Genomic DNA, 27,932 nt, shown 5'->3' with positions numbered 1-27,932 from the left:
CCATCACCCCCGCCCCCGGAAGCGCTCGCCCGCGCGTCGCTCACTTCCGCTGGGCCGGTGGCAGCGGGCGGCGGCGGCAGCAGGTATGGGCCGGGAGGGCTGAGCCGGAGCCGCTCCCGGCGGTTCCGCGGCATGGCCCCTGCCGCAGCGGGGATTGCTGCCGGCTTCTAGCTGTGCGCACCGCGGGCTGGGCCCCCCTCCGCCGGTGGGCTTCGCTCCGGGCCATCTCCCGGGGCCCGGGCCTTCCTGCCCCCCTGCTCCGGCCTGGCGTCCCCGGCCTCGCCCTCTGCCCGGGCCCGGCGGCACGCAGGGTCCCCTGCAGCCAGGAGTCCGGCTCCCGCCTCCCCCGCGCTCAGCCCAGCCGCATCCCGCCGCGCCGTGCCGCCGCGGGTGGTCGCTGGGCCTGCGCCTCCCCCCGGGCCCTCCCGGAGCTCCGCGGCCCAGCTCGGCCCTCCGGATCCGTCCAGGGTGGTGTGGGGGGGTCAGCCCCGGGGCCTGCTCCCCTCCACCGGCTGTGTCTCCCAGCAGAGCCCAAGGCACTGTGTCCTCGCCCGCAGTCGGAGCCACCGGCGGGTAGGATGCCTGGGAAGTGCGGGTGTCCCTGCCCACAGGGGCTGCCCGGCGCAGGACTTGCCCCTTCATCTGCCTCCTGATCTCGGTGGGTCCTGCTGGTGCAGCCCTGTGTCCTGGCTGGTATGGCATGGCATGGACCTACACATCTCCGGGGCAGGAGGCAAGGGACTCGAGAGCCAAAGGGCATGCGGAGCTCACCAGCGCACTGGACCCGCTTCCCTTCCTACTGCTGCTTTTGGGTGTAATGTGCCCTGGGCTGTGTGGTGGGGCAGTGGGGTTGGGGTGGCTTTGGGGGCTGGAAGCTGTTGCTGCCATCAGTGCCCCCTTCTCGGGGCTGCGGGGGCCTGGCCTCTGCGCAGGCAGTGCCGTGGCTCAGTGCACAACAAGGCACCGTGCAGATCTGTGGGAAGAGGTCAGTACGGAGCTGAGCCATGAAATAAGCTGGGAACTGGGTATGGATTGGATAGAGAGGCACCTGGTCTGATATCATGTGCTTGCTGCCTCCTCTGTGGAGTTTTTTTTGGAGAAAACATCAAGCCTGATAAAAAGGAATCGGTGAAACAGCTTATTCCTAAAGGAGTTGTTACAGGTTTTCTCCTTCTTCTCCGCAGGTGCCTCATATGGTGTGGAGTTTGGCAGAGTTATGAAACTTGTCAGGGCTACAGTCCCAGAGTAGCAGTGCAGCCTCACGTAGGGTTTTGCCATTTGCTCTTGCCTGGGGTGTGGGATGTTAAAGGGGTGCCTTGGATAAGCAGTTGGTTCGATCTGGTTTGCTGCCCCCAGATGTGGCCAGGGGAACCGTGGGCTGCTTCCTGCTTGACTCAGGCTGCTGGACTGAATGGACCTGACAGTTTGGGACCCTGTGGGGTTTTCCAGAGGTGTTGGCCCACACTCTGATCAAACCAGGCTAGGAATTCCGTGGCAGGAGGTGTGTGGCCTCAGAGCCCTGCAAAGCCTGGCTTTCCCAGGAGAAGAACGTCTCCTGTGCCGCAGGAAGCTGTCACTGGGGCAGATGCTGCCTTCCAGCACTTCCAGAACAAGGTCCTCAGCATCTCTGAGGGTGCTCAGCTGGTGCTGTAGGAGGAGGGACATGGAGGTGTTATCCCTACTCAAGGTGATCTCTGGGCTTATGCTGCTCAAAATCCTCCCCAGCTTTCCAGAGCACAATGCTTTGGGCCCCGCAGTGCTGGATCCCCACGTGCTGTGTTGCCCAACAGTGTATGGTGCAGGGACACCTTGGGACTTTTCTTTGTCTGTTTGTGGGTTTTATTTCCCAGTTATTGGTTGATGGGACGTATCAGCCATGATTCGCTTTTTCTGCATACAGCTGCTCTTGTGGCCCTTCTGCCATCTGGGTTAATTAAGGGCCAGGTGCCAGCGCTTCGGGGTTTTGGATCACTCAAGTGGTGCCTCAGCAATTGAATTGATCTGCCACCATTTTGGGCACCTTGCTAATACCGCAGTGAGTTTGGCAAGGCTTTTACCCACGAGTTATTAAAAGGGGGCACCTTAACCTGTTGGTTGATGTGAGATGGACCCCCTTGGAAAGCGCATGTGTTGGTCAGTAACAGCTTTGCGAGAGGATGTGCTGGCTGCCAGCCCACTGGCTTCACAGGCTGTTGTCTGCGCTCGCTGCTGCTGTTAATTGGTGGCTCCTGTTCTAGAAGGTGCAGGATAATTTGTGGTGCTCGCTGGCTTCAGGCATTTCCTTTGCAGGGGACACTGCGGAGTATATTTACAACTCAGGGTAAAAGCTACAGGGTCTTGCCAGCCCTCGAGGTTTGGTGGCACGGCACAGGGCACCTGTGCCATGCTGTGGCAGTGCAGGTGGGTTGTTTCATGGCTGGGCACAGCCTGGCTGCAGGTGGGGACAGCCCAGGTCCCTTTACGGGGCATGAAGGTTTGAGCCAAGCTTGGGATGCAACAGCAGGCTTGCAGCCCCATGTTGCTGCGTGCTGCGGGGCTGAGTGTGAGCTAAGACTGGCCCCGGTTAGGCCAGTCCTTAGGAAAAATATGTTCCTAGGGAGTGTGTACGGGCTTGATGTGAGCCCTTGGGGCTTTGTGCTGGCTGCAGGGAGAGGCGTGGGGCAGAGGTAGGGTTGAGCACAGGGGTGGGAGCTGTGCCCACAGCTACGCACCATCAGCCGGACGGTATACACCATGTAACTTCACTGCTGTGAATAAAGAGGTAAAAAAGAATTGGGTTCAGCATGAGTCTCTTCCAGCTGCTGGCTCTCGTATCCTCAGCCGCTTGTTCTCCTCCATGCTTGGGTTTTTATCTTCCCCGGCTGATGTCTGTGCCTGGTCCAGGGGGTTCGTTCATTGAGGCCAGGGACATGCAGTGCTGCTCAGAGGTGTGGGGAGCCATCACCACCTCGTGCCTGCCTGGCCTTTTGCTTTAGCTTGAAGATGCTTCATATCAGCAGAGGATAGTTGTGTGAAGTCCCAATGGCCTCAGTTATCTGTCTCAATGTTTAGGGTTTTTTCAGTCTGTCTTAATTTTCTTTAATTGTGCTGACTTGCTGGGTTTTACTGATCCACCTCAAGTGCTTTATTTGCAGCTGTGAGAGTGTGCATTGCTTGCTTGTAGAAGTTTTCTTTCCCTATTAACCTTCAGCTGACCCGCTGTTTCCTAGAAGCTTGCCCTTTGAGTTCCTGCTCCTCTTTGCTTCTCCCTCCACATCAGGCACCATCGTATATCCCCTGGTGCACAAGGGATGCATGTCTGTGCAGGGCTGGAGCGGATGCGTTTCCCTGTGTATGCTTCCTTCCTTTCCGCCTGCCTTGTCAGATCCTCCTGAAGACACATGTCAGGCTGGGAAGATTAAAATTTACTGTCAGCCAGTAAACTCCTGTTCTGGGTTGTGACAGAGTCTATAGAAAGATCAGTGGAGCTATGGTGAGCCCTCTTGCTGTAATAGCCAGGGAGCTGGGGTGTCTTGGGCATGGTTTAAATGCTCAAGTGATGCTTAGATGGCTCATTCCTTTGGAAGAGCGGCAGCAGCAGCACGTTCCCCACATCCCTTCCCAAGGCAACAGGTCTCTATTGCTGGAATGGCTCAGTCAGCAGCAACTCAGCCCCCTAGGATGGAGGAATTAGCCTAAAACAGGGCAGTAAAAGTAGCTGGGGGTCACTAATGAGTTTTCTTCTTCCACTCTCTGTAAGAGAAAACAAGTGGCACCAGTGACAGCTTATTTGGCTTCAGTGTCATCCCTGGGAGCCTGCTGGCAGCACCCACCTTGACGAGAAGCACCATGCCACATTTGTTGCGGTATCTCAGGTTTAGGAGCATGTTATTCACCCAGGATGGTTGAATTCTGGAGCCTGCTGGTATGGCAGCTGGGAGGAAGGGGCTGGATGAGTTCTGGCATGTTCCTGACCTGAGGGCCTGAGATCAAGGAGGGGGCTTGCACCATGTTGTGCCTGTGTGGGTGCATCGCCTGGCAGCTCTGAATTGCAGGTCCTGGGGGGAACATGCTGTCCTGTGTTCAGCCATGTGAGTTCAGCTGCAGGAGCGCCGGGTTCTCCTTCAGCCTCAAAGTGCTTCATGAGCAGCAGAAAATCAGATGCTCTAAACCATGGTGCTTCTTCCAGCTGGGCCGTGGGCTCCTTGGTGCTGCATCGCAGGAGCAAAATAACTTGTTAAAGCTGTATCCATTGAGGAAGGTGTATGTAGCAGCACTTAGCAGGATCCTTCTGCTGCGTGTTGCGTGAATGTGGATGATGTTTTCCACCTTGAGGCAGGTAGAAGGGAAGTGTAGGAGGTAGAGCGGCGTGGCCGCTGTTGCGCTGAGGGTCTTGGAAGAGCAGCATTGCTCTGGGTCTTCTGGAGCTCTTGAATTTAGTTGTCGTGGGTGAATAAGATTGGGGATAAAATTCTTTGGAGAGCCCCTTTCCTCCCAGCAGCTGGCACAGAGGGCTGAGTGGTGCTGAGCTCCCCACACCTTCCTCTTCGTATCACTGAGCCTGGCTGGTGCAGCCTGCAAGGTGGGAGATACAGGAGGGATTGTGGATGGCACACGTTCCGGTTTCACCGTTAGCAGGGGCTTCAGAGAGGAGGTCTCCCACTCTCCTTGGTTGTGGGGACCAGCTGGGAGCAGAGGACTTTGCAGTAGGGCAGGGGTTTGATGGTGTGGGAAACCTTGTGCCCTGGGATGGTAGGTCCAGGGTTCCAGGGAGGGCACGGGTTTGTGCTGCTGCAAAGGCTTGTCCTCAAAACGGACCCAAGGAGCCTGCACTAGGTGTGGGTGAGCTCTGGGTGCTCCCTGCCGACACCCAGCCGCTGTTTTGCTACCAGATGCTTACAAACACTTTGAAGTCCTTGAATCCAGTTTGCAAGACTGGCTTAAAATAAGTCTGTCAAGAAGTTGAGGTAAAATTTGAGCCACCACAAGGTCAGGGACTTTTTGTCTTCCTTGATTTGTCACTGCAAGTCTTGCATCTTGCTTTTTCTGAGTGCTGTTGCTGCTTCTGGCTGTCAGGAGCTGCCACTCTGCTTAGTCCCTCACCAGGAGATCAGCTAGTGCTGATCGTCTCCCTGCCTGCAGATGAACTCCCGCTGCCCGTTTTCGATCTCTGGGTGCAGGGTGTTCAGCAAGGGTTGAGAACTTGCAACTCACTGTGATGACTCTAAACAATCAGATCTGTCCAAATGAGATGACTGAGGCTGCTGGCTCTGCGTCTGACATCCCTCCTGCTCCCGTGTGCCAGGTAACTGGCTTATTTTCTTTTAGGCTCCAGCCTGGGAGAGGGGTCCCTGCCCCGTCCTCCCCCTTGCCCAGTTCAAGCTGGGCAAAGACATGTTTAGAAAGACATGGGGTAATGCAAGAGCTGCTCTGCAGTCCCTGAACCGTTTCTTTTGCCCTCCTTAAAACCAGAGCCAGACAGCAGCGTTGGACCCTGCCCAAGGGCTGAGCTTGGGGAAATTCACCTTCAGCAGGGCTTTGCCAGCAGCAGTTGCATCCCTGGGCTGGCAGGCAGCCCTGCCTCGTCACCCTCGGTTAGCCTGGGGACACACACAGGGTGCAGAGCACCCAGCTTTGGCAGGTGTTTGGAGTCTTGCTTGGCCTCTCATCACCCTGCCTGAGGTGCTGGGTGGCTGCAAGTCTGGTCCTGCTGCTGGGGAGCTTGAGGTGTTGGTGTGGGGAGCAAGGGGTGTCTTAATTTTCGAGCTCAGGCAGGAGGAGGAGGCAGCAGTTTGCTTTTTGGAAGCAGCTGTCAGCACTGCAGGGCTGAAAGAAGTGGGGGAGATGGGTGGCCGTCTCTGTCTCTGAAATTAGTGGGGGTTTGGATGGTTAAAACACACGCAGCGCTACCAGAGGGCTCTGGGAAACTGGGAAGCTTCAGGAAGGCAGCAGGCGTGATTCATGTCTCCCAGCCGGCTGCAGAAATTCCCTGGTAGGCTTCAAGTTTGCTTTCCAGGCACTTCTGCAGAGCAGGGCTGATCGCGAGCCAGGTCGGTGAAATCTGAGGGACTGCAGTAAATCCTCCTTCCTCCCTCTCTTGCAGGACAGGATCCGCAGTGAGGCGCAGAGAGCTGCTGCGGCGCAGCCTGGGAGCTCCTGCTGTTCGCTGGAGAGCCATCGACCTAGGGGGGAAAAAAAGGCTCTGCATAAATCCCAGGTAACCGAAGCAGGGAGCAGTGTTGTGTCTTATGTGAGGCTGCCCGGGAGGCAGTTTTCTCACGGGGCAGCCTTGGCAGGGCGGGGGTAGCACAGTGGCAGACGTGCCCCCTCTCTAACAGCATCGGGAGTGTGCTGCCAGTACCCGAAGTGAGCCCCGAACCGATGCAAACTTTCTCTCAAGAGTCTGCCAAGCTGGCTCTGGCTGTATGCGCTGCCTAGGAGGCTCGGCCCCCAGATTTTAACCAGATTTTCTTTTTATCCCTGTTGGGGATCCCTATCCAGCTTGAACAGAAAACAGAGGACACTGTTCCTCTGGCTGCATCTTGTGTGCTCACAGGGGATTGCTGCGTTTGGCTTTCAAGATGCTCATTTACATTTAAAACCATTTGCAAGCTCTTTTTTTTTTTCCACTTGGCTTTGAGTTCTGTGCTCCTGCCCCTTCAAAACAGCAAGGCCACTGCAGGCTTTCAAGGACGATCCTCTGGTTTCTTTGCTGTTGAAGGAAAGATGGGTGAAACAGTTGGAAAAGACAAATCCCTGCTGACCTTTAAGAAGGGGCTATCTGCTGCCTGCACACCAGGCTTCCTCAGCCTGCCAAGCCATAAATCTGCCCTAAACTGCCTGAATTATGTAATACAGCCTCGAGTGCTGGGCGGCAACCTCAAACCCTTTGAATTTAAAGCAACACTGCTGGAGCAGGGGTGGTTTCTGGAAGAGGCTCCTTTTGATCTTGCTTGGTCGGGTGCTGGGAGATCTGTGCCCCTTGGCTGTGCTGTCCCCTCACACCAGCGCTGGTCTGAGCCTTGGGTTTTGCTCGATTCCTCTCCCCATCCCAGGGCTGTTACCTGCATAGGTGTGAGGGAAGACGAGGGGTGAATTTTCCTTAGAAAAGCATTTTCTTGAACAAGGAGATGCAAACCCTGGGGAGATCACTGGGCCCTTGCTGTGGGGACAAGGGCTGCCCAGCTCAGCATGGGATGTGATGAGCAAAGTGGCTGCTGCTGCTGGTGAGAGAAGCAAGTTGGGGCTGTAGCCTGAGCAGGGGTGAATGCTGGCATCTTCAGCAACTGCTTTCCTCCTCCACATCCTCTTTAGCAAACCAGCTGATTCCCCACTCATCAGCAGAGCCCGTGGTGCGCCAGTGTGGCTGCAAGGCGCTTGCCCTCCCCTGGGGAACGGGCTCCTCTGGCAGTGCAGGAGCTGAGGGCTTCTCTGGGCACTTCATCTCCTTGTGACTCTTCCTATGAGATCCCAAGCTCTTTCCCTGCCCTGGCTTTTCCTTCCTGGAGCTTTCCATAGTAACCCCAGCAAGGAAATTATCAACCCTCAAACTTTCTGGTCTGCCTCTCCTCGCAGGGACGTGCTGCTAGCTGGAGACCACTATGACGGACTCCAAGTACTTCACTACCACAAAGAAAGGTAAGAGTGGGAGCAGGAGGGTCACACAATTTTTCCCAAAATAATCAGGCTCTTTCGGCACCTGTATAAGCCAGCTGGGGAGGGTTATCCCTGAGGTGGGAAGCTGGTGGAGGTTCCAGCTCTTGTGGGGATGCCCTAAGCCCATGTGGTATGCTGTGGCTGACACCCTCCTTGCTCTCATGGAGCTGGGGCAGCTCCTGGGCTGCTGTGGGGTCAGAGCACCTTATCACCATCCCCCTGAAGCCAGACAAGGCTGTTGGCAGCTAGGTTATTTGCTTTAGCAGCTCAGGAGCAGCTGTGGGACATGGCCGCCTGCCCCGAGCTCCCCTGGGCTGGGACAGAAGCACTCAGGGTGTTTGATTTAAGCACTTTCCAGACCAAGGAATTAATGTGGAGGAAAGCTATGTGGCATCTTCTCTTCAATCTGCCTGCCCAGGAGTGAATAGAGCTCAGTGTGGCTTCATGAGGGCAGGAGACCATGCTGGGTCTGAAGCCACTGGTTGCCCCCAGCAAGGTGCTGGGCTGGAGGACTGCTACCACATACAGAGCAGGATTTGGGATCCACCATCCCCTGCATGGGCTTGAGGAGCAGTTCCCAAAATCCACCTGCATTTGCTGCTGCAGGTGCCTGCCATCATCCAGGCTGTGGTGGGCTCCCTGGGTAGGGGAGGGCCTCCCAACCACTGTGTGCAGGGCTGGGGCTTCACTGTGTGCTGCAATAGCTGCTCCACAGCTGAAAATACCCACTGACTAAACCTCATGTCCTGTGCTTGAGGTGTGGAGTGCTTGTGCTCATCACTTCTGCACTCTCTCCCATCCTTAAAGCCCTGTGGGGCTGGAGGAGTCACAGGGATGCACTAGCGTGCTCATCTCCATTTCCACGGATGAGTGCTGAGCCCCAGAGCAGCCCTGGCCCTCGGTGAGACATTTGGGAAGTTAAATCCCCTTTCCCACCTCGGAGCACCTGGGGTGGCAAAGGAGCCCCAGCACGCAGCAGGTGGGAGCTGTGCTGTCCCTCCCCTGGGAGCAGCACCCAGCAGAGGGGTGGGTGCCCATCCCCTAACCCCTGAACTCCTCTTTTTCCCCTTCCTTCAGGGGAGATATTTGAGCTGAAAGCTGAACTGAACAGCGACAAGAAGGAGAAGAAGAAGGAGGCTGTGAAGAAGGTGATAGCGTCTATGACCGTCGGCAAAGATGTCAGGTGTGTGGCAGCGCTGTGCCAGGGATGCCCAGACCAAACTGTGGCAGGATGGTGTCCAGATGGCTCATGGGCTCCTGTTTTCCCCTGCTGCTTCTGAGGGGGTTTTGTGCTGGCTTTCGTCTTGGGCAAGGACCGAGCGAGCTCCTGGCCACTGCTATACCTTCTGCTACGGGAGGGAAATGTTTGTGTAAGCGTGGCCGTCTGGCAGGCAGGGGCTTGCCTGGCTTTGGTAGTAATCTGGCTAAAAGAGGATTGGTCTGGCTGCCAGATAAGTTTGTTGGGGATTATTGCCGCTTCCTTCACGTGTTGCTAAAACCAAGCAGAACCCCCCTCTGAGCCTTTACGGCAGAGGGTCAGTGTCTCTGCCTCGGTGTCGATAAGCCTTTTGCAGCCGCTCCAGTCCCAAAGGTCAGGCGGCTGCTTTTCCTTCTTCCCCTTTATCTGCCTGACCCAGCAGCACGTGGCCCTTCCGTCCCCTCCTCCCTGCAAAGACCTGTCCCTGCACACCCTGGGCATTACACGCATCAGCGCTTTGTGCTTTTCACGGTGCGTTTGATGGTAGATAAAGGAAAAAAATAACTCTGGGCTCTGGGTTTGGAGAATCGGTGCATCCCTGGCTCCCAGAGCACTTGCAGCAGGTCACGCTCTGTCCTGGGGCTGCTGTGGAGAACATGACACCAGCAATGGCAGGGACTTGCCTGACGCTGTTACCTGCATAGGGGTGAGGGAAGACTAGGGGTGAATTTTCCCTAGAAAAGCGTTTTTTTTGGACAAGCAGATGCAAACCCTGGGGAGATCACCGAGCCCTTGCTGCGGCGACAAGGTCTGCCCAGCTCCACATGGATGGTCAGCACTCAGCAGGAGCTACACCGATTGGAAAAGAAATAGCGGCTGTGGCAGCCCATTTTGTTTCCGTGTGTGCGTATTCTAGGCTGCAGGAGAGCACTTTACTAAGCTCGCCCCTCCCTGGGAGGTGCCAGGGACCGGCTGAGGTGGGTGGCAGCAGTGCTGGTAGCAGGAGCTCTGCAAGGGAACCAGCGAAGTGCAGCGCCCCAGACTTAAGGGTTTGGTCCTGTTTGATGGCTGGGTTTGCAGTGGCAGAGAAGCTTCCAGGAGCCAAGGGACATCTGTCAGGGTGGAATAACTCCTGTGTTAGCCCTCTGATCTCAATTGGCTCTCCTAAGGTGGCTTAGTAGTCTAATTGGTCTGTATCTTAATAGTCTAATTGGTTTGTGTTTATTGTCTGCAGTGACACAGTGTCTCTGGCATCCCCAGCTCTAGGGTGGTTGGGGAAGGGGAAGCCCCCCACTCCACGCAGGCAGCTCCGCTCCTTCCTAGCAGAGCATCTTTCTGCTGCAGAGCTCACCTGGTGGAGTGGGGCTGTTCCTTAGTCCTGGGTGTTTACTGCTCTAAGGTGATGCTAGGATGTGGGACAAGCACTTTGCAGCAGGACAGCCTTAATGTTTGTAAAAGCAGAGGATGGTTTTGGTAGGGCTGTGTGGGAGGGTTTTGCAGAAGGCGAGGGGGGAATGGCTCATCTTCCACGTCCTCTCACAGGTGTTGGAGGCTTTTGTGCTGTCCTGTGATGGCTGGGGGATGTTGCACCTTCTCCCAGGGCAGTGGGCGCACACTGGAGCTGGGATACAGCAGAGCTGTGTGGGAGAACTCAATTTCAGTCCATCAGGGGCCATTTTGAGCTACTCTTGATACAGATCTGTAAATAAAAACCTGTTGGGGATGGGTGATTTAGCCACATCTGCTGCAGGCTAGGCTCAGGTCATGGGAGAGCAGCCTGGGGTCATCTGGCTTCAGGAGTGGGTTGAGCCACAGGAAGGGGATGGCCACGCACCTAGGGAAGTCCCATAGGCAGCAGCATCTCCTTTCTCCGGCTCAGCAGTGTGGCCATGTCCTGCCTTCATGGAGGCACTCTGTGTTTCAGTGCTCTCTTCCCGGACGTGGTGAACTGCATGCAGACGGATAACCTGGAGCTGAAGAAGCTGGTCTACCTTTACCTGATGAACTATGCCAAAAGCCAGCCAGACATGGCTATCATGGCAGTCAACACCTTCGTGAAGGTGAGAGGAGAGGGCTGCATGCCTGAGAGCCACGCGCTGCAGCAGGTCGGTTCAGCCCACCACATGCATCCCCACTTTTATCCATGGCCACCACACTAACCTGCTGTGTACCCCACTCCAAAGAAGGGAGCGTGGGCAGGTTTCCAAGGCCTCTCCCTTCAGGAGTAGGGGCTCCCCTACTCCTCTAGATAACTGAGCAAATTTGTCCAGTAATGCAGAAGAAAAACATTTTCTTGGCAGCTGTACTGTGCCACTTGCTCTGTCAGTGGCAGCTTTGCTTGTGGGCAGCTCCTGTGATCGAACTGCTGTCATGTGAGCTTATGTGCTGAAGTCTCTGCAGCTGAGAAAGCCCTCGTGATCTTCCAGTTGGAGTTGGGAATTGAAGACCGTGTTTGTTAGGAGCCCAGATATTGCCAAATCATACTGTGAAAAGGCTTGGTAGGCATTAGAGGGAACTTGGCATTTTTGGGGAAAAAAAAATAATCCCACACAATAAATGTGATAGATGCGTTTCCCAGGTCAGGTGGCCATTCTGCAGGGTAGCAGCTGACTTCAGATACTTGCTGTAAGTGATGAAGATATCAGATTGCTGGAGGTGTGCTTGCAGTGAGAACTGATGGTGTTAAAACCCTCTGGGTGCCAGATTGCAGAACGAGAGATCAGACCTCTCTCTTGCGTGACTTGTTCTTGAGAGCTGAGTGTTAAACCCTCTAGACTTCAGGTACTCAAATAAGAACGGCGGTCCTGAAGCCACCACTAGTGCCTGATTCAAGGAGCGGTGGCCCAGGATATCTCACCTCCCCCTCTCATCCCTATAGGACTGTGAGGACCCAAACCCACTGATCCGGGCTTTGGCTGTGCGGACCATGGGCTGCATCCGTGTGGACAAGATAACAGAGTATCTCTGTGAGCCCCTGCGGAAGTGCCTGAAGGACGAGGACCCTTACGTGCGCAAGACAGCAGCTGTCTGTGTGGCAAAGCTCCATGACATCAATGCCCAGCTGGTGGAGGACCAGGGCTTCCTGGACACCCTTAAAGACCTCATCTCAGACTCCAACCCCATGGTGATTATTTTTTGCCTTCTTCATCCAAATGGCAGTAAATGCTCTCTCTTCATCTTTCCTTCATCTTCATATGCTGACTCCCTCCCTCCCATGTTCCCCTTCATTCTCTTTTTGGTGCTTAATATACCACTTCTGGGGACAGCTGTTTCTCAGGGCTGCAGGCTGTGTCCTTGGAACCCTGTCTCCTGGATGGAAGGTTTCTGCAATTCCTTGGCAGTGTGTTATTATTCTGTTCCCAGTGGGGAGGAGGTTGCCCCAGCCAGCTCAGAGCAGAGGGTGGTGGTAGAGGGGAGCTGAAGCTTGGCTCTGGTACCACCTAGCTGGCGGCTTTTGCCTCTGGTGAGGGTTTCCTAGCAGCTGGGCTTTGGCCAGTGTTAGTTTCCCTGCCTTTCCCCAGGCATGAGAAACTTCAAAGCTTGCTTTCCCCAGGGTTTCTCTTCCCCCAGCCTTTGCTGCTCTTCAGATCCTGCCACAGGCAGAGCAGCGAGCCTGGGAGGTTCCACAGAAAGTGATGGGGCTCCTCAGAGCTGTCTGGGGAAGGGGAGCGAGAGCAGGCTCCTCTGTGCTGGGCATGGGGCCAAGGCTGACTCCTGCTGAACATGTGCAAACTGTTAGAGATGTGGTGTGGGTGGTGGGACCGTGCTGGTGGTGATTGCTCATCTCCTGAGGATCAGCTGGTGGGGAGGAGAAGCTGGTACCCAGATGTCGCTGGGATGCGAGGTGCTGATACCGATCCTTGGCAGCTCATCCACTTGCACCAGCTTTCCCCCAGGCTGTTGAACCATGTTTGGTGTCACCTAATGTGTCCTGTCTCCTCTGGCAGGTAGTGGCCAATGCAGTAGCGGCGCTCTCAGAAATAGCGGAGTCTCACCCGAGCAGTAACCTCCTGGACCTCAACCCCCAGTCCATCAACAAGCTGCTCACGGCCTTGAACGAGTGTACTGAGTGGGGCCAGATCTTCATCCTCGACTGTCTGGCGAACTACATGCCCAAGGATGACCGGGAAGCCCAGAGGTGAGGGAGGCTGGGGGTGCTGCTGGGGCAGCGCTGCCTTCAGGGCACCACGAAGTGTCCGGAGTGGGGCTCAGAGTGGGAGGGGAACAGGGAGGTATCAACTGAAGGGCCTGACGCTGCCCCTTCTCATCTAAGAAGCATTTCTGTCCTCCTGATGCTTGGAATCCTACTGCAGGAGGTGCGGGACAGTGGGCATCTGCTGGCCATGGTGCCTTGGGTGCAACTGTCCGGAGATCAATGTGGTCTTGTAGCAAGCCCTGTCCCCATGCTGGCACAGGGACTGTGCTTCCCAAGCTGCTTCAAAATGTGGTCTTACCACACAGCAAGGGCCGACAGGTGCTAGGGAGCCCTGAAAGGGTGTCACTGCGATAGGGTTTTGCAGGGCTTGGGAAATAACCTTCATCCGGGCGTTTAAGAGCCAATTCAGCATTTCTTGGGAAGGTCTCAAGTGTTGCTCAGCTGTCCTGGTGCAATCTTTGCCAGTGTCTTGTTCTTCTTTGTCAGTACTGGCAGCGATGTTTAAGCAGGAAGACATTCTGAAATAATCTTCTATCTCTTTTACCCCTGACACCTCCAGCATTTGTGAGCGAGTGACGCCCCGGCTGTCCCACGCCAACTCAGCGGTGGTGCTCTCAGCTGTGAAGGTGCTGATGAAGTTCATGGAAATGCTGTCGAAGGACCTGGATTATTATGGCACGTTGCTAAAGAAGCTGGCCCCACCCCTGGTCACCCTGCTCTCCGCAGAGCCTGAGCTGCAGTATGTGGCTCTCCGCAACATCAACCTCATCGTGCAGAAAAGGTGGGTGCCCTGGGGGGGTAGGAGTGACAGCCTGGCTCGGGCTTTCCCTCTTCTCTGCAGCTGCTTCCCGACGCTTCCAACCCTCTGACGGCGGCAGTGTCAGGGCTTTGCTGACACAACCTGTCATATGGGGTTTTTCTTTTCTATTATTTAAAATCCAAGGGCTGAGCGCAGTGTGTCAGGTGAGGCAATAAGCAGGGAGCTAAGCTGGGATCTTGAGGAGAGGTTTATTTTAATTTATTTATTTGGGGAGAGCAAAAGATGGAAAGGCCAAAAGCTGAGGCTTTTGCTTTAGTCATTGAATATCTAGAGAGGAATTTTTGTGATATCAGCTTGTTTCTATGCAGTCGTCCTCTTTGAATAAGTGCTGAGAGTCCTTTTGTCCCTTTGCTGATCTAAAATTGCTGGTGGGCAGGAGGTGTCCGAGGCCCCACATGTGTGCCCCGAGCAGAACTGGCCAGCTGGAGAGCCATGCTTTGCATTGACAGCCTCAGTCAGATGATTTGTTGTCCTACCAGTTATCGCCGTGGTTGTCTATTAAAAATAGCAGCAATTTCTGGGAGAAGTGGAAAGCAATTAGTGTCCCTGGGAGCGGGAATGTGGAAGGCAGGTCAGCTTCTTGGAGTTGGAGCTGGACCTGGCCGATCTCTTTCCCAGCTTAGAGAGAGGATGATCTCATGAGAAAGGTCCAGCCTAGCCCTGGGGTCTGGGTTTGCGTTGCTGCTCCCCCCCAGACATCCCTTCCAGCCCTGGCGAGATGAACGTTTCCTGTTGCCTTGTGTCAGGTCCTTGTTTGTGGCAAGGTTGCGCTCTGTCCTCTGCGCTGGTACCAGAAAGGGGAGCCAGGGGACGGAGTCCTGGGGGGATAATGACGATGTCTCAGATTCCTTGACATTGACCAGGCCCCCAGAACTTTGTGCTGGTGGCCAAGGAGCCTCATCCTCCTGGCCCAGAGCTGCTCGCTCTCCAGCTCTGGGTTTCCCTAGCTTATGTCCTCAGTGTCCTCAAGCCTTCACCACCCCATCTTCAGCCTCAGTCAGGGGGTGATGGTTCATGCTTGTAGCTGGCTAATGGAGTAATCAATTTTCATGGACTTGGGCGTTAGCCAGCTGCAGGGTCAGGCGAATGAATCCCCATCTGTCTCCTGACTGGCACGCAGCTTTCTGGGGAGGACAACTCCCTTTCTGCGCTGCTTTGCCTGCTGGTTGTTGCCTGGGTCAGAGCCTGGAGGTGGGGGCAGAGCTCGGATCTTGCTTCTGCCACTAGAGGAATCATCCGATAGCAGTACCGGGTGTTCAGAAAGCTCTGGAGAAAACCATGGTTTCTGGAAGATTTCTGACATCTCTCATTGTGGTCAAAGTGAAGGAGCATGCGCCTGCCTTAATCACTGCCTCTTGTTGTCCTCCAGGCCTGAGATCCTGAAGCACGAGATGAAGGTGTTCTTTGTGAAGTACAATGACCCCATCTACGTTAAACTGGAGAAACTGGACATCATGATCCGCCTGGCTTCCCAGGCCAACATTGCGCAGGTCAGGGTCTGCCTGACTGCTGGGTGGGCTGTGCAGGGAGCTCTAGCCTCCCAGGGAGGGGATTTGTCTGAGAAATTGTAGACCCAGCTTTGCAGGTTGTGGAGGGAGCAGCTGTACCACGCAGTCTGCTTCTGCTGGGTCACTACCAAGCTTTTCTGGTGGCTTTTCTTGCTGCTGGGCTCTTAGTGTCTTGTCCCCTCTGGCAGGTGCTGGCCGAGCTGAAGGAGTATGCCACGGAGGTGGACGTGGACTTCGTAAGGAAGGCGGTTCGAGCCATTGGCCGCTGTGCCATCAAGGTGGAGGTGAGTGCTGGGTCACTTCGGGTCCTGATGGCAGCTGTGGTTAGGCAAGGCATCGCTCCCCAGCACGTTGGATGGGTTGGAGTTCGTCTCACCCCAGGAGTTGCCCTAATGAGCTGGAGCCTGCCTGGGGATGAACATTTGTTCCACAGGGCACAGACAAGGTGCAAGGAGGGTATTTCATCCCTTTACCCTTTGCCACCGGAGCTGTTTTAAGATCCCAGCCTGCCTCGTGCTGTGTTGCAGACCCAGCTGCCTGCAGCTGTGCCTGGTGTGTTAATGCAGTGGATGATACAAGTGGCTTGTCTGGGGACTGCAGCAGGGCCTGGCAGGGAGCTAATCTCTTTTCGAGGGGCTGAGAGGCTTTGCTTCCCCTTGGGGGTTATTTGAAGAAGAGGATTAGTAAAAACCTTGCTGGAACGGTGGCTCTGCGTGCCCAGGTGCAGGCAGGCTCACAGGCAAGGTCGTGTAGCTTTGAGCCAGCTGATCCTGCACCGGGTTTACTGCAGAGCATCCTCAGTCACGTGAGACAAACAGCTCGACGCCAGTGAGCTGGGCGCTGATGAGAGGCAGGAGATGTGCTGGAGCTGGCTCAGGCTTTCATCCCACTGGGAAGCTGAGCTGGCCTGGCTCTGCCATGAGTGATCCATCTCCTCCACAGTGAAGCCAGGGGGATTTATTACCATGGCACTAGCTCTGGTTTGCTCTCTCTGTTCACACTGAGCCGTGTGGCTGTACAGACCCAAACTAAGGCGAGGTGCAAGATGCTGGTGCCCTGGCAAGCCAAGGTGTGGGCTCACTGCTGTGCTTCTGCATCCTGTGGCCTGAAGTGCATGATGTGGGGGGAGGGGAGGCTCCGGGAACATGCGAGGGGATGAGGAGGAGCCAGACCTGGATGGGAAGGGGAGACTATGCTTGTGCATCCCCCATTCTGGTCTGGGTTGGGTTTGGGAGAGGCATGGAGGGGATGATAAGGCAGCAAGGAAGGGATGTCGGAAGGGTGGCAGAGGCTTTGGGACAGGGATGTAAGAACATGCCACCTGACTGAGCGACTCCCTCTGACAGCAATCGGCTGAGCGCTGTGTCAGCACCCTGCTCGACCTTATCCAGACCAAAGTCAACTACGTGGTGCAGGAAGCCATTGTTGTCATCAAGGACATCTTCCGCAAGTACCCCAACAAGTGCGTGGCTGCTGCCTGTGAGCCTCGGGTGGATGCTCCTGGTCCTAGATGAGCTCTTTCTGCCCCTCTGTGCTTGGGGGGGGGGACGGACCCTACAAGGACCCAGGGATGGGCTGCTGCTCCCTCCTGGTGGGATGATCAGTGGTGAAGCCACCTGCGGCCTCCCTGCAGTGAAGATGGCTTTGGTTTTTTTGCCAGTCGGGGTTGCGATTGCTAGTCAGTGCTGCCCTAAGAGTTAAGCTGAGAGCAGGAAAGCCACCCCCAGCCCCGTGATGGCAGTCCCAGAGACCCAAATGGACAGGAGCTGGCAGGGACTTTGAGGTCCCTCGTGTCAACGTAAACTGTCTCTGGCTCTTAATTCAGCGCTGTTGATGCTGGAGCAAGGGCAGCAGGAGGGGAGGGGTGTGTTCCAGCTGAGCCAGGATGAATAGTAACACTGTAGTCAGGAAGTAGTGTACTAATACTGGTAATAAATATTAATGAACTGAATTAGTAATGGACAGGAACTCTGCTAGTGACTCAGGGCTGCTGCAGAGAGAAGGGAGACCAGATGAGTGGGGCTGAGAAGCTAAATCAGCAGCAGGGCTTGTGAGCAGGGGAGCGTGCTCTGGGACCAGAGAGGGATCAGTGTGGGCGGTGTCACGCTGTGCCACAGCCCTGGGGAGAAGGGACAGCCCCATACAGGTGGCAGGGGCTCTTGCCGGTGCCCTTGGCCATGTCCTTGTTCTGCTGAGGGTGATGGGATGTGGTTTGAAGTCAGAGCAGAGCTAGGACTTGGGTTTCTTGCTTCTGGTGAGCGTATGTCCTCTCCTTGGGAAGGTATGAGAGCGTGATTGCCACCCTCTGCGAGAACCTCGACTCTCTGGATGAGCCTGAGGCCAGGGCTGCCATGATCTGGATTGTAGGAGAGTACGCTGAGCGGATCGACAACGCTGATGAGCTGCTGGAGAGCTTCCTGGAGGGCTTCCACGATGAAAGCACCCAGGTGCGGTGGGATGGGGCAGAGCCCCTCATGCAGTGGTGGTCTGGCCGCCAATAGAATCAACTGGTTGAGGGGTGACACTGGATGCTGTGACAAAGCTTGTGCTCATTAGAATTTAACAAAGGAATTTTCTCTAGCAGGGTCGTGAAGGTGTATTTCTTGTAGGCGTTTGGGGTAGCAGTGTCCCACAGCAGCTTTGGGTGTAGAACGTGGCCCTTGAAATGCCACCAGGTGGTGACCCAGTCGTCTTCCCTCCTTAGCAGCTGGGAAGGGTGCAGTGGTCACCTGGTCATTCCTCTGTGCCAGGACAGGATCAGCCCGTTGGAGCTGCAAAATGGAGTCAGACAGCTGAAATGAGCAGGGGGAACCATGCCTGACCCTTTTGCCAGGGCAGCTGAGGCCAGTGGTTTTGCCTGTGAAATTTTTTGAGGCTTCAGTCTATAGAAGCTTCCTACAACCCCCTGTGCAAAACACTGTGAAACTAAGTCATAGTGGCCAGGGGAAAGTCTACAAATGCAAAATAGCAAAGCCAGCCATCCTGGCTGCCTTGTCTCAGGTCTAAAGGGACTGTCAGAGGTGAATTGCTGCTGCTTATCCTCATAAAAGTCAGAGGATGCTCTGGCCTTTGCTTTTGTGGGACCATGTAACCTGGTCTCAAGATCTTGCCCAGTAACCTCTGTGTCAACCTGTGGCTCTGACGGGCTGAGGGTGTGATAATCAGCTTGAAATGGGCTGCAGACCTGGCTGGGAGCCATGCCAAGTGCCCTGACGCTGTCACTGCCGCTTAAGCTGTCGCCACGTGTTTGGTTCCTTGCGAGGCAGGTTGGGGTTACTTCCTGACAGTGCCTATGGGGGAAATTCTTGTGTTCTTGCACAAAAATGGTGTGATCTATCTGTCTGTCTCTCCCTGACCCTGTTTGTCTGCTCGCAGGTTCAGCTGCAGCTGCTGACGGCCATTGTGAAGCTGTTTCTGAAGAAGCCTACTGAGACACAGGAGCTGGTGCAGCAGGTGCTGAGCCTGGCCACGCAGGTGGGTAATGGCTCTTGCATGAGGCAAGAGCTTCCCGTGGGCTTCACTGCAGTGGGAATGGCTTGACGATGCAGTGCCCGTGACAGGAGGCAGAATAATGGAGCTTCATTCTGGAAAAACTGATAGTTAAAAAGTCCTGGAGAGCGAGTACACTGTCTCCCATAGCACAGGAGGCATCTTGTGCTGTTTCCTTGCTAAGGCTGGTGTAGCAAAGTGGTGTAGCCTCTGTACAGCAGAGGTGTGACACAAATAGCTTTTAACTTTTATCCCCGTGATCGCTCTAATACCACAGCAAGATTGAGATGGGGCCAAGATGCTCGGAGTTGCTCTGTAGTAGCTGTGGCTTCCCCTGCCTGATGGCTTTGGCACTAACCCCTGTGCTTCCTGAAGGACTCTGACAACCCCGACCTGCGGGACCGTGGCTACATCTATTGGCGCCTGCTTTCCACCGACCCTGTGGCCGCCAAGGAGGTGGTGCTGGCAGAGAAACCCCTCATCTCTGAGGAGACTGATCTGATCGAGCCGACGCTCCTGGATGAGCTGATTTGCTACATTGGGACACTGGCCTCTGTCTATCACAAACCTCCCAGCGCCTTCGTGGAGGGGAGCAGAGGGGTCGTGCACAAGAGCTTGCCCCCACGAACGGGCTCGTGAGTATCTCTGCCTCCCCAGGGTGACTCTCCACCCTGTGCTGGGACTTCCAGGGCTGGATCCGTGTGTTGGGCAGGTTGGATGCTGAGCCAAGCGGCTGTGGGGCTGCCACAGCGACACACAGCACCGTGCAGAACTGGCTGTGCTTGGAGCTGAGCTGAGGGCCCCCCTTACAGGGGAGCCTCCCCTTGGGAGCAGTAGGGCTGTATGGATTCAATACTGTCCTTACAAGGCTGAGGGAGTGATCTCGATGAGAATGTGTTGGAAGTGTTGGCAGTCGTGCTGGGACAGGGTGTCTCTGAACACTCACTGCAAAGCCCAGCTGGGTGAACTCATGTCTCCAGTGGGACTTCCTGGCTCCTGCAACTCCTCCTCAGCATCTCATGTCTTTCCCTTGCCATTCCCTCTAGGAGCGAAAGTGCCGAGAGCCCCGACGCAGCCCCCTCAGGGGGGCAGGCGGCAGAGCAGCCGGCTGTCATCCCCACTCAGGGTGACCTGCTGGGTGACCTCCTGAACCTGGACCTGGGCCCCCCCGTGGGTGGGCCTCCCATCGCCACCTCCTCTGTGCAGATGGGTGCTGTGGACCTCCTCGGGGGTGGCTTGGACAGCCTGGTACGTCACAGCCCTGCGTGCTCCTTCCCCGATGCCCAGCTAGCCTGGTGGCATCGCGCTGGGTTTGATGCTGGCTCCTGTCGGGAGCTCCTGGGGATGGTACGAGCTCATCTGCCCAGAAATGTCTGGGCTAGTCCTTTCCTTCTACAAGCTTGTGCAGACAGAGGGGCACTGCACCCCAATTTATTGTGTCCGGATCAGATGGCTGGAGCAGGGCAGGGGGTTAGTGCTCCTGAGTACGTGAGGTCTGTGTAGGTGTTCCTACTCTGTGCTGTGCTACAGGGGTGACTGCTCCTCCTGGCCCTCCTCTGAACCCCACAGCTGCGTGAAGCAGGGATGTGCCCAAAGCTGCTGCAGGGCTGGGCTGAGATGTCCCTGCTCCCGGGCTGCAGGGTGGCTTAACGGGTGTCTCCTGCACCGGGAGATCTGGAGGTAACAGCTTGTCTTCCTGGGAATGCAAACCAAACAGTGGTTTGGCTGCAGCGTGAGGGGGGGTGGAAACCTCTGCCTGGTGGGGACCGCCTGCCCTACAGGTGCTGGCGATGGTCCCAATCCCCAAAGGAAACTAATTTGGAGTCTTCTGCGCTGCTCATAAAATCCAGCAGATACCCCCTAAGGGGAGGCAGTGTCACTGTCCCTTCGCTGCTGCCCCTCTCGGTCCGTAAGCCTCCAAGTGCCACCCTGGCTCTTTATGGCCTTGCAGGATTTGGTAACGGGCTGGTGCTGAGTGCGGGGATGAGACACCCAGGTCGTGCTCAGTCCCCTGGCTCCAGACAGCTGTGGACAGGCAGGTGGACTTGCTGGCAGTGCAGCAGGACTAACCTCTCTTCCCTCCTTCCCTTCTCTTCTCTCTCTGTTTTTTGTCTCTCTCCTGGCTTGTCTCTGCATGTGGCTGGCTCTTCTCTCCACCTTACCTGCTTCTGCTTGGAGATGGGGGACGAGTCGGAAGGGGTATGGATCAGCCCTTTTCTTAGCCCTCTCGACCATGTGTAGCCCCAGCGCCCGTGCCAGCCCCTGGCTGCCCCTGCTCCCCCCGTGCAGCCTGAGCCCTCCTGTTGGGTGCCCCAGTGACACCTCGCTTCCCTCTGGGGGCGACCAGGCCCCGAAACAGCTCGTGGCACATCAGGTCTGGGACTGCTGGGGCATCCCTACCGACCCTGGGCCCTCACTAGCCCACACTGATGCTCTTGGAGAGTGCCCTTGATGGGGCGTTTTGGTGGGACCCCCGTGGCCCTGGGCGTGCTGGCCCCTGCCCCTGCTGATGCACCTTTCTTCTCTTGCAGCTGCGAAGCGATGTGGGAGGCAGCCCTGCTGTGAGTGTGCCCTCACACCCAAACCCCTTTCTCACCCTCTGCATCTTCCTCCTCCTCTTCCTCCTCTTCTCTGCCCTTTGGTGCCCTCCCATAACCTGCTCCCTTGTCGCCTGCAGATGGGCAGTGGCAGCGGCTTTGCACCAGCACCCAGCACCGCGATGCCCGCAAACCTGGGGGCACCCCTCGGCAGTGGCCTGGGAGACCTCTTCGACCTTACCAGTGGCGTGGGGACCCTGTCAGGATCCTATGTGGCACCCAAAACGGTGAGTGGGGCAGCCAAGCCTCAGCAGCTGGCACAGCACAGGGCTGCAGCATTAAGGGGGGCAGAGACCTGTGTCTACTTCTTGTGGCAGGGCTTCCCCGGGGGGGGGTGGGACAGGAGCCCCTTTTTCCTGTCGTGGTAGCACACTGGGTGAGGGTGGTGGCCTGCAGATGGAGAGGATGCTGTAGCAAGTTTCTTGCCTCCTTAACGCAGGTCTGGCTCCCTGCGATGAAGGCCAAGGGGCTGGAGATCTCTGGCACCTTCAGCCGGCAGGTGGGCTCCATCTCCATGGACCTGGTGCTAACGAACAAAGCCCTGCAGGTCATGTCTGACTTTGCCATCCAGTTCAACCGCAACAGGTGAGGTTCCTCCTGGGCTGCATCAGCAGTGGCCAGTGGAGATGCTGTGTGACGTTCTCGAGCACGTTCCCTGGCATGGTTGCATGCTGAAAAGGGTGGGAGGAAGGGGCCACAGGGCTGCAAGATCTGGGGACAGCCTCCCATGATGACCTTTCTCTCTCTGATGGCTGTGGTGGTGATGATCATCAAACCAAAGCCTCTAAGAAGTTGACTGAAGAGGCTGTTGCTCTGGGGTCTAACCCCCATCCCGTTTTTCTGTCCTCCTGGTGAACTGGCCCTTCCTCCCTTCCCTCAAGGGGCACAACAAGGGGTAGCCCTGAGGGACTGGTGGGTGTGAGTCTGTGTAGGAGGAAGGGCTGAGATTTTGGGGCTGCCTGGTGTTGTCCTGGTGGGCGGGCAGGGCAGGAGCCAGCCTGGTCCTGGACTGTGCAGGGGCAGCAAGGTGAGCAGGGGTGTTCCTGGGGTTCAGGTAGAGGAAGGCAGGGAGTCCCAAGGTGGCCCGCAGCCGACGGGCAGTGCCTTCTGCCATCATTTGCTGCCCCCCACCTTGACCCCCTCCCCTCCTCGGGTATCCCCGCAGCTTCGGCCTGGCCCCAGCAGCTCCTCTCCAGGTCCACGCACCTCTTGCCCCGAACCAGTCCGTGGAGATCTCCCTTCCGCTGAACACTGTTGGCTCTGTCATGAAGATGGACCCCCTGAACAACCTCCAGGTGGGGAATGCTAGGGGATCCCCCCTCCTGGGAGCTGGGGACTGGGCAGGGGGTGCCAGGGGGCGAGCGCTTGCCCTCAGGAGGGAGGCATGACAGCAGGAACCGGGCAAGAAGAAATGCTCAGCTCGCTGTCCTTGCTGTCAGAGCTCAGTCTGACTCCAGCTTGATATCCTGCTCCACGCAGACTGCTGCTTCTGTGGAGGAAGATCCTTGCCGCCAGCAGCAGAGCCGAGCTTTGGCGGAGCATCTGCTTGCACTGTCCTAGCGCAGGGGAGATGGTGGAGGCAGGGCTGTAGCTCCAGGGAGGCAGCTGGGAGGGAGGGCTGAGGGGGTGCAACCTCAGCAGTTCCCCATCTCCCCTGTATGCTGGGGACAGCAGCATGCCCAAGAGCGTGCCGGCATGCAGGGCGTGGACGCTGGCCTCTCCAGCTCCTTCGGGCAGCTGCCAGTCTCTTGCCTCTGATGCTTGCTGGGGTGGCACCTGGCTCAAGAGGGATCGCTGGTGTAAGATGGAGTGGGATGCTGGCTTTGGGAGCCACCTCCCTGCTGTAGGTTGGAGGAGGTGTTGATGTCCCCGTGCCCTTCTGTCCCAGGTCGCAGTGAAAAACAACATTGATGTCTTCTACTTCAGCACCCTGTACCCGCTGCACATCCTCTTCGTGGAGGATGGGAAGATGGGTGAGTTGGAGCGTGGGTAGCTGGGGCTCCTGCAAGGTGCGCTTCTGCCACCGGTCTCTAGGTGCCATCCCAGCCCCTGATGAAATCTCCTGATCACGTTCCCAGCCCTGGGCAGGGAGTGGGGAACCAGATGTCCCTGGCAGTCTGGAGCAGACAGGGACACTGGCCATGCCAGCATGACCACGCTGTGGCTACCTGAGATGGCCTGAGCCGCCTTCAAACTCCTAGCTGCCAGGGAGAGTTCTCGCTTTGCTCACTCCTTAGTTTGTCTTCCCTGGCACACACCAGCCTCTTCCCCAAGCCACCGTAGCTTGCTAGCCCCCCAAAGCAGGTCACTTTCCTGCAGCTGCATAAGGCTGGTCTTGGGAAGCTGCTGGAGGGGGTGGCAGTGTCACAGATCCCTTCAGCCACCAGTGACATGGCAGCATGGCCCTTGTGTTCTACCGCCTTTGGGGGCAGGCGACCTTGTAGCTTCATCACTGTGTTGATTTTGTTCCTCACTGTAGAACGGCAGATGTTCCTGGCCACTTGGAAAGACATTCCCAATGAGAATGAGGCCCAGTTCCAGATCAAAGACTGTTCTCTCAACGCAGGTGGGTCCAAACCCTTCAGAAGGACCTGGCTCCGCTTGTGGCCGGGTGCCGGTGACCAGCTCATCCCAGTTATCCCAACCCAGGCTGCGGGGAGATGAGAGCTTTCCCCTGTGCCCACCCGTAGCTCCAGGAAGGAGCTGCTGGTTTGTTTGCTGTTGACTAGTTGTTGAAAATTGACAGCCTCAGAGATGCTCTGCCCGGTGGGGATGTCCCCGCTGCCAGGGACAGTTGCTGTACCCACCCTGGGATCAGTCTCAGTGCAGAGAAGCTGAAGCGGATCGTGCAGCCCTGACACTGCCTGGCCTCCCAGCCAGCCCACAGGCAGGGCAGCGGTCCAGTGCTCATGAGCAGAGCAGAGAGCTGTGGGCAGGAGCCAGGGCCAGGTTCCTTGGCACCTCCTTGCTCCCTCAGCCCCTTCTCCGGGAGATCTGGTGCCAAGCAGGACACGCAGACGCTGAGTGGGGACAGCTAACTCCTTTCAGCCCCGCTGGCAGCAGTGAGCTGACCTTTGTGGAGCAAAGTGGGGCGGTTCCACTTGTGAATTGAGCTCTGGATTGTGGCCTGCCCTCCCCAGGGAGGACCTGGGAGCCCGGCTGAATAGGGCCCTTCTTGCTGTGTGAGGACGGCGGGTTTTGGATGTGCTGCATCCTGGGGAGAGGGAGGGGAGGTGGAGGTGGGGCAGGAGCAGGTCCGAAGGGATCTGGCTGTCAGCCCGGTGCCCTGCCCCGAGCAGCCTCCGCCGCAGCTCTCTCCTCCTGTGCAGATGCCGTTAGCAGCAAACTCCAAGGCAGCAACATCTTCACCATCGCCAAGAGGAACGTGGAGGGCCAGGACATGCTCTATCAGTCCCTGAAGCTCACTAATGGCATCTGGGTGTTGGCAGAGCTCAGGATCCAGCCCAGTAATCCCAGTTTCACGGTACGCCCCTTCCCCTGCCTCCCTCCAAAACAGCCCCAGGGTGGCTCTGAGCCGAGGCCGCTGCCTTCCCTGCTCTCTGCTTGGAGCCTGGGCTGGGCAAGGCAGTCCTGTGGCACATCTGCAGCTGTGGCACCCCCCCAGCGACTCTTGGTGCCAGCCCCCCCTCCCTGTGCCAGTCCCAGTGTCCCTCATGTGGAGAAGGGGAGACACGGGCTGTGCTGGCCAGCTGGGCTCTGCAGCAACAGGGGCTCTGCTGGGCTCCCTCCGAGCAGCGGGGAGGCACTGTGGTGGCCCCCAAGGGAAGCAGAGAGGTCCCAGCCCACCCGCACATCTCTGTTAAAATAAAAACCCCAACCCCATCCCCCTCTTGGGGCATCCCTGGCTCTGCCTGCGTGCTGGGCAGCCTGACTGCAGCTACAGTCTTGGGGCAGAGGTCTGTCTGCATGTCAGGCGTGAGCCATCCCGATGTCCTGCTTTCCCCAGCCCGTCCCCGTCCCCTTCCCCACCTTCCTCGCAGCCTCTTTTCTTTGGGTTGGGATGAGCTGTGTCGCCTTGACTCACCTCTCTGTGTATCTCCGTACCTGCTGCCTGCCTGCCCTCGCCGGCCTGCCCGCTGTTGCAGGATTTGGAGGTTAGCAGACTGGTTTTTCCCTCGGCTTTGGGCTGTCTCTGGCTGCTGCCTGGTTATATTTCTCCCCTGATATTTTTACCTGCCTGCTGGCTGCCCTGCCAGCCCTGCGTGTCTTTTAGTGTTTCTTGTCTCTCCCTCCCGGCAGGGGTGGCACGAGGCCGGTGCCCAGAGCAGAGCTTTGTTGGAGGTGAACATTCCAGAGGGTCAGGGTGTTCCCACCACCCTCCTGGGCTCACTTGGGAGAGGATAGCTGCAGATCCCTATCCCTGAGGATTCCCTGCTGGGCACCCGCTTGCGCTGAGCTCTTCCCCACTAGCCTGAGGAGCAAATTGATTTCAGAATCATTTAATATTAAATCTCTGAGCAAATAAAGGGGCTGATACCACTTAAAGGAAGATGCCTTTGGGGGAACCGTTCACTCTTGAGCTACAGGCAATGAATCAAACCCCAAGAGATGAAGTGTGTGTGTGCCTCTGCCTGCCCCCTTGCCCTGCCTGCCTGTGCTGCATGTGGATGTCTCTGCTCCTCCACCCCGGGCTAGGGGAGCACCAGCAGCCCGGGGAGGGTGTTTAGGGGGCTCGGTGCCTTTTAATATCTTCTATCTGGCCAAAATAAGGAGCTGGGGCCACCCATTCCCCATGGTGGGGGTGGGGGGGATGCTGCAGCATGCAGGGCTTTGTGCTTTGGGGCTGGTGACTCACCAGCATGGGACCAGTTGCCATGACCCCCTCTCCTCTCTTCTCACAGTTGTCCCTGAAATGCCGAGCACCGGAGGTGTCCCAGTACATCTACCAAGCCTACGAAACCATCCTGAAGAACTAAGGTGCTGCTGCAGTCCATCCTCCTCCTCTTCTCCTTTCCCGCCCAAGGAAGCAGGGGCAGGACCCGTGTGCATGTCTCCTTTCCTTCCTGCCAAGGAACCAGCCCCTGGGAATGTGTCTCCAGCCCCGGGGCCCTGGAAACCAGTGCTCCCATCTCTGGTAGGGCTGGGGTGAGCAGAGGAGGGCAGCGGTGTCCCGGCCAGTCCCTGCATCCCTGTAGAAATCAAATCTGTGTGTGAGTGATGCAGTGTCCTCCTTGCTGATGTTGCCCCATCAAGAGCCCTGTTTCACCCTCTGGGTCCCTGTGACTGCGTGCTTTTTTTTTTTTTTTTTTTTTTTTTAAAAAAAAAAAAACCAAACAACTGAGCCACCATATGTGGGGAGTTGCCTCCCTCCCCCTGTGTGCCCCCTACCCTGCAACAATCCACCTCCCTGCTGGTGCTGGGTCTCGTGTCTGCCCATGGTGGTGTCTGGTGAAGGGTTCTGCACTCCTCAGCCCTGGGAATAGCACCCTGGGGCTCACTCTGAGTCTCCTTGGTGTCAGTTGGGGCCTGAAGTGCCATGGGGGTGGGTGGCTTTTGCTGTGGATCGCCCTGGAGCCCTGGGCTTGCAGGGCTTGGTGCACCCAGGAGCAGGTAGGAAACAGCTCTGGCTTCCTCCTTCCCCTGTGGCAGTTCCTGCCTCTCCCCAGTTTCAGGTTCAGGAGAGCCGTGGGTGAGCCCCCAGCCCTTTGGAGAGGGTCTCCTCCCCATGGGAGCTGTTTCCAGAGGTCCCAGAAGGGCTCAAGACTCTCAAGTTTGAGGCTGTACTGTCAAGTGCAGTAAAAAAAAGGGCTTTTCCAGTCCCATCCAGCCCCTGCATTGGGGCTGGGAGGGCTCTGAGCATCAACTCATGCTGGCCCCCTCCCCAGCCCCCCGGCTCCCTCTGCTCTCTGCTGTCACCCATGGGTGCAGGAGAGGATGTTTCACCGTCCCCGCTGGTGACACTACTCCTTTCCCTCCCTCCCCCTGAAATAAAGCCATGGGTCACCCCTATCTAGAAGCATTTGGTGCAGGAAATATCTAATATATGAAATATAAATATATTGTATGTTCGCTTGTTTTAAGCAAACGTTGAATAAAGGTGACATCTGCCCATGGAGCTGCTGTTGGGGGGAATGGGGGGGGTACCCCAAGCTCAGGCCATGGCCTATTGCTCTCTAGGGAAGCAGGATGCTGTGAGCTTCCTCTTAGCAGTGCCCTGCCCTCATAGAGAGGGCCTCTCTGGGGCTGGTGAGGTGCCTGTACTGGTGTGTGGTGCCCTGTGCTGGGGGGGTGAGGGGTGTAGAGCCCCCTCCCAGCTCCTGAGCCCCTCCTGGGGTCAGGGACAAGTGCAGGCAGCTGGGGACTGCAGGGGACATCTCTCTTTAGAGACCCCAAAGCCACAGCAGGATGGCCAGCACCAGCAGGTTGAGACCCCATGGTGACCCACACCCGTGGCCACCTTGGGCAGGGGCAGAGCACGGCTGTGTCACCCCAGGGTGAGCAGCCCTCTCCCACAGGGCACTTTGGCTCCAGGCAGCCCCAAGGGCTTTGGGGACCTGGAGGGGTCCCA

The 27,932-nt window shown here is 56.9% G+C and overlaps 1 protein-coding gene and 1 non-coding gene across 3 annotated transcripts; both read left to right on the top strand.

Annotated features, from left to right (window-relative positions):
• The first annotated feature begins 16 nt into the window (after positions 1 to 16).
• Positions 17 to 26,669, top strand: AP1B1 (adaptor related protein complex 1 subunit beta 1). Of its 2 annotated transcripts, XM_055725667.1 has the most exons (24): positions 17 to 83; positions 6,083 to 6,196; positions 7,555 to 7,617; positions 8,713 to 8,818; positions 10,758 to 10,893; positions 11,712 to 11,957; positions 12,781 to 12,971; positions 13,549 to 13,770; positions 15,179 to 15,299; positions 15,506 to 15,601; positions 16,664 to 16,779; positions 17,599 to 17,764; positions 18,693 to 18,791; positions 19,182 to 19,441; positions 19,853 to 20,054; positions 20,985 to 21,005; positions 21,338 to 21,367; positions 21,484 to 21,630; positions 21,843 to 21,988; positions 22,569 to 22,698; positions 23,292 to 23,376; positions 23,883 to 23,969; positions 24,733 to 24,887; positions 26,266 to 26,669. In XM_055725667.1, the coding sequence occupies exons 3-24, from the start codon at positions 7,581 to 7,583 to the stop codon at positions 26,338 to 26,340; spliced, it is 2,874 nt and encodes a 957-aa protein (XP_055581642.1). In that variant the 5' UTR covers positions 17 to 83; positions 6,083 to 6,196; positions 7,555 to 7,580; the 3' UTR covers positions 26,341 to 26,669. The 2 variants fall into 2 exon arrangements, with proteins under 2 accessions (XP_055581642.1, XP_055581646.1); XM_055725671.1 differs by lacking the exons at positions 20,985 to 21,005; positions 21,338 to 21,367.
• Positions 22,114 to 22,218, top strand: LOC114017530 (small nucleolar RNA SNORD125). Its single transcript, XR_003562640.1, has one exon. It is a non-coding gene; the product is annotated as a small nucleolar RNA SNORD125 (small nucleolar RNA).
• Positions 26,670 to 27,932: the final 1,263 nt, after the last annotated feature.

Source organism: Falco cherrug, chromosome 1 (genome assembly GCF_023634085.1).
Source record: "Falco cherrug isolate bFalChe1 chromosome 1, bFalChe1.pri, whole genome shotgun sequence".
Classification (NCBI taxonomy): domain Eukaryota; kingdom Metazoa; phylum Chordata; class Aves; order Falconiformes; family Falconidae; genus Falco; species Falco cherrug.
Note: the sequence above shows the minus strand (reverse complement) of the source record. Positions and strands in the feature narration are given on the sequence as shown.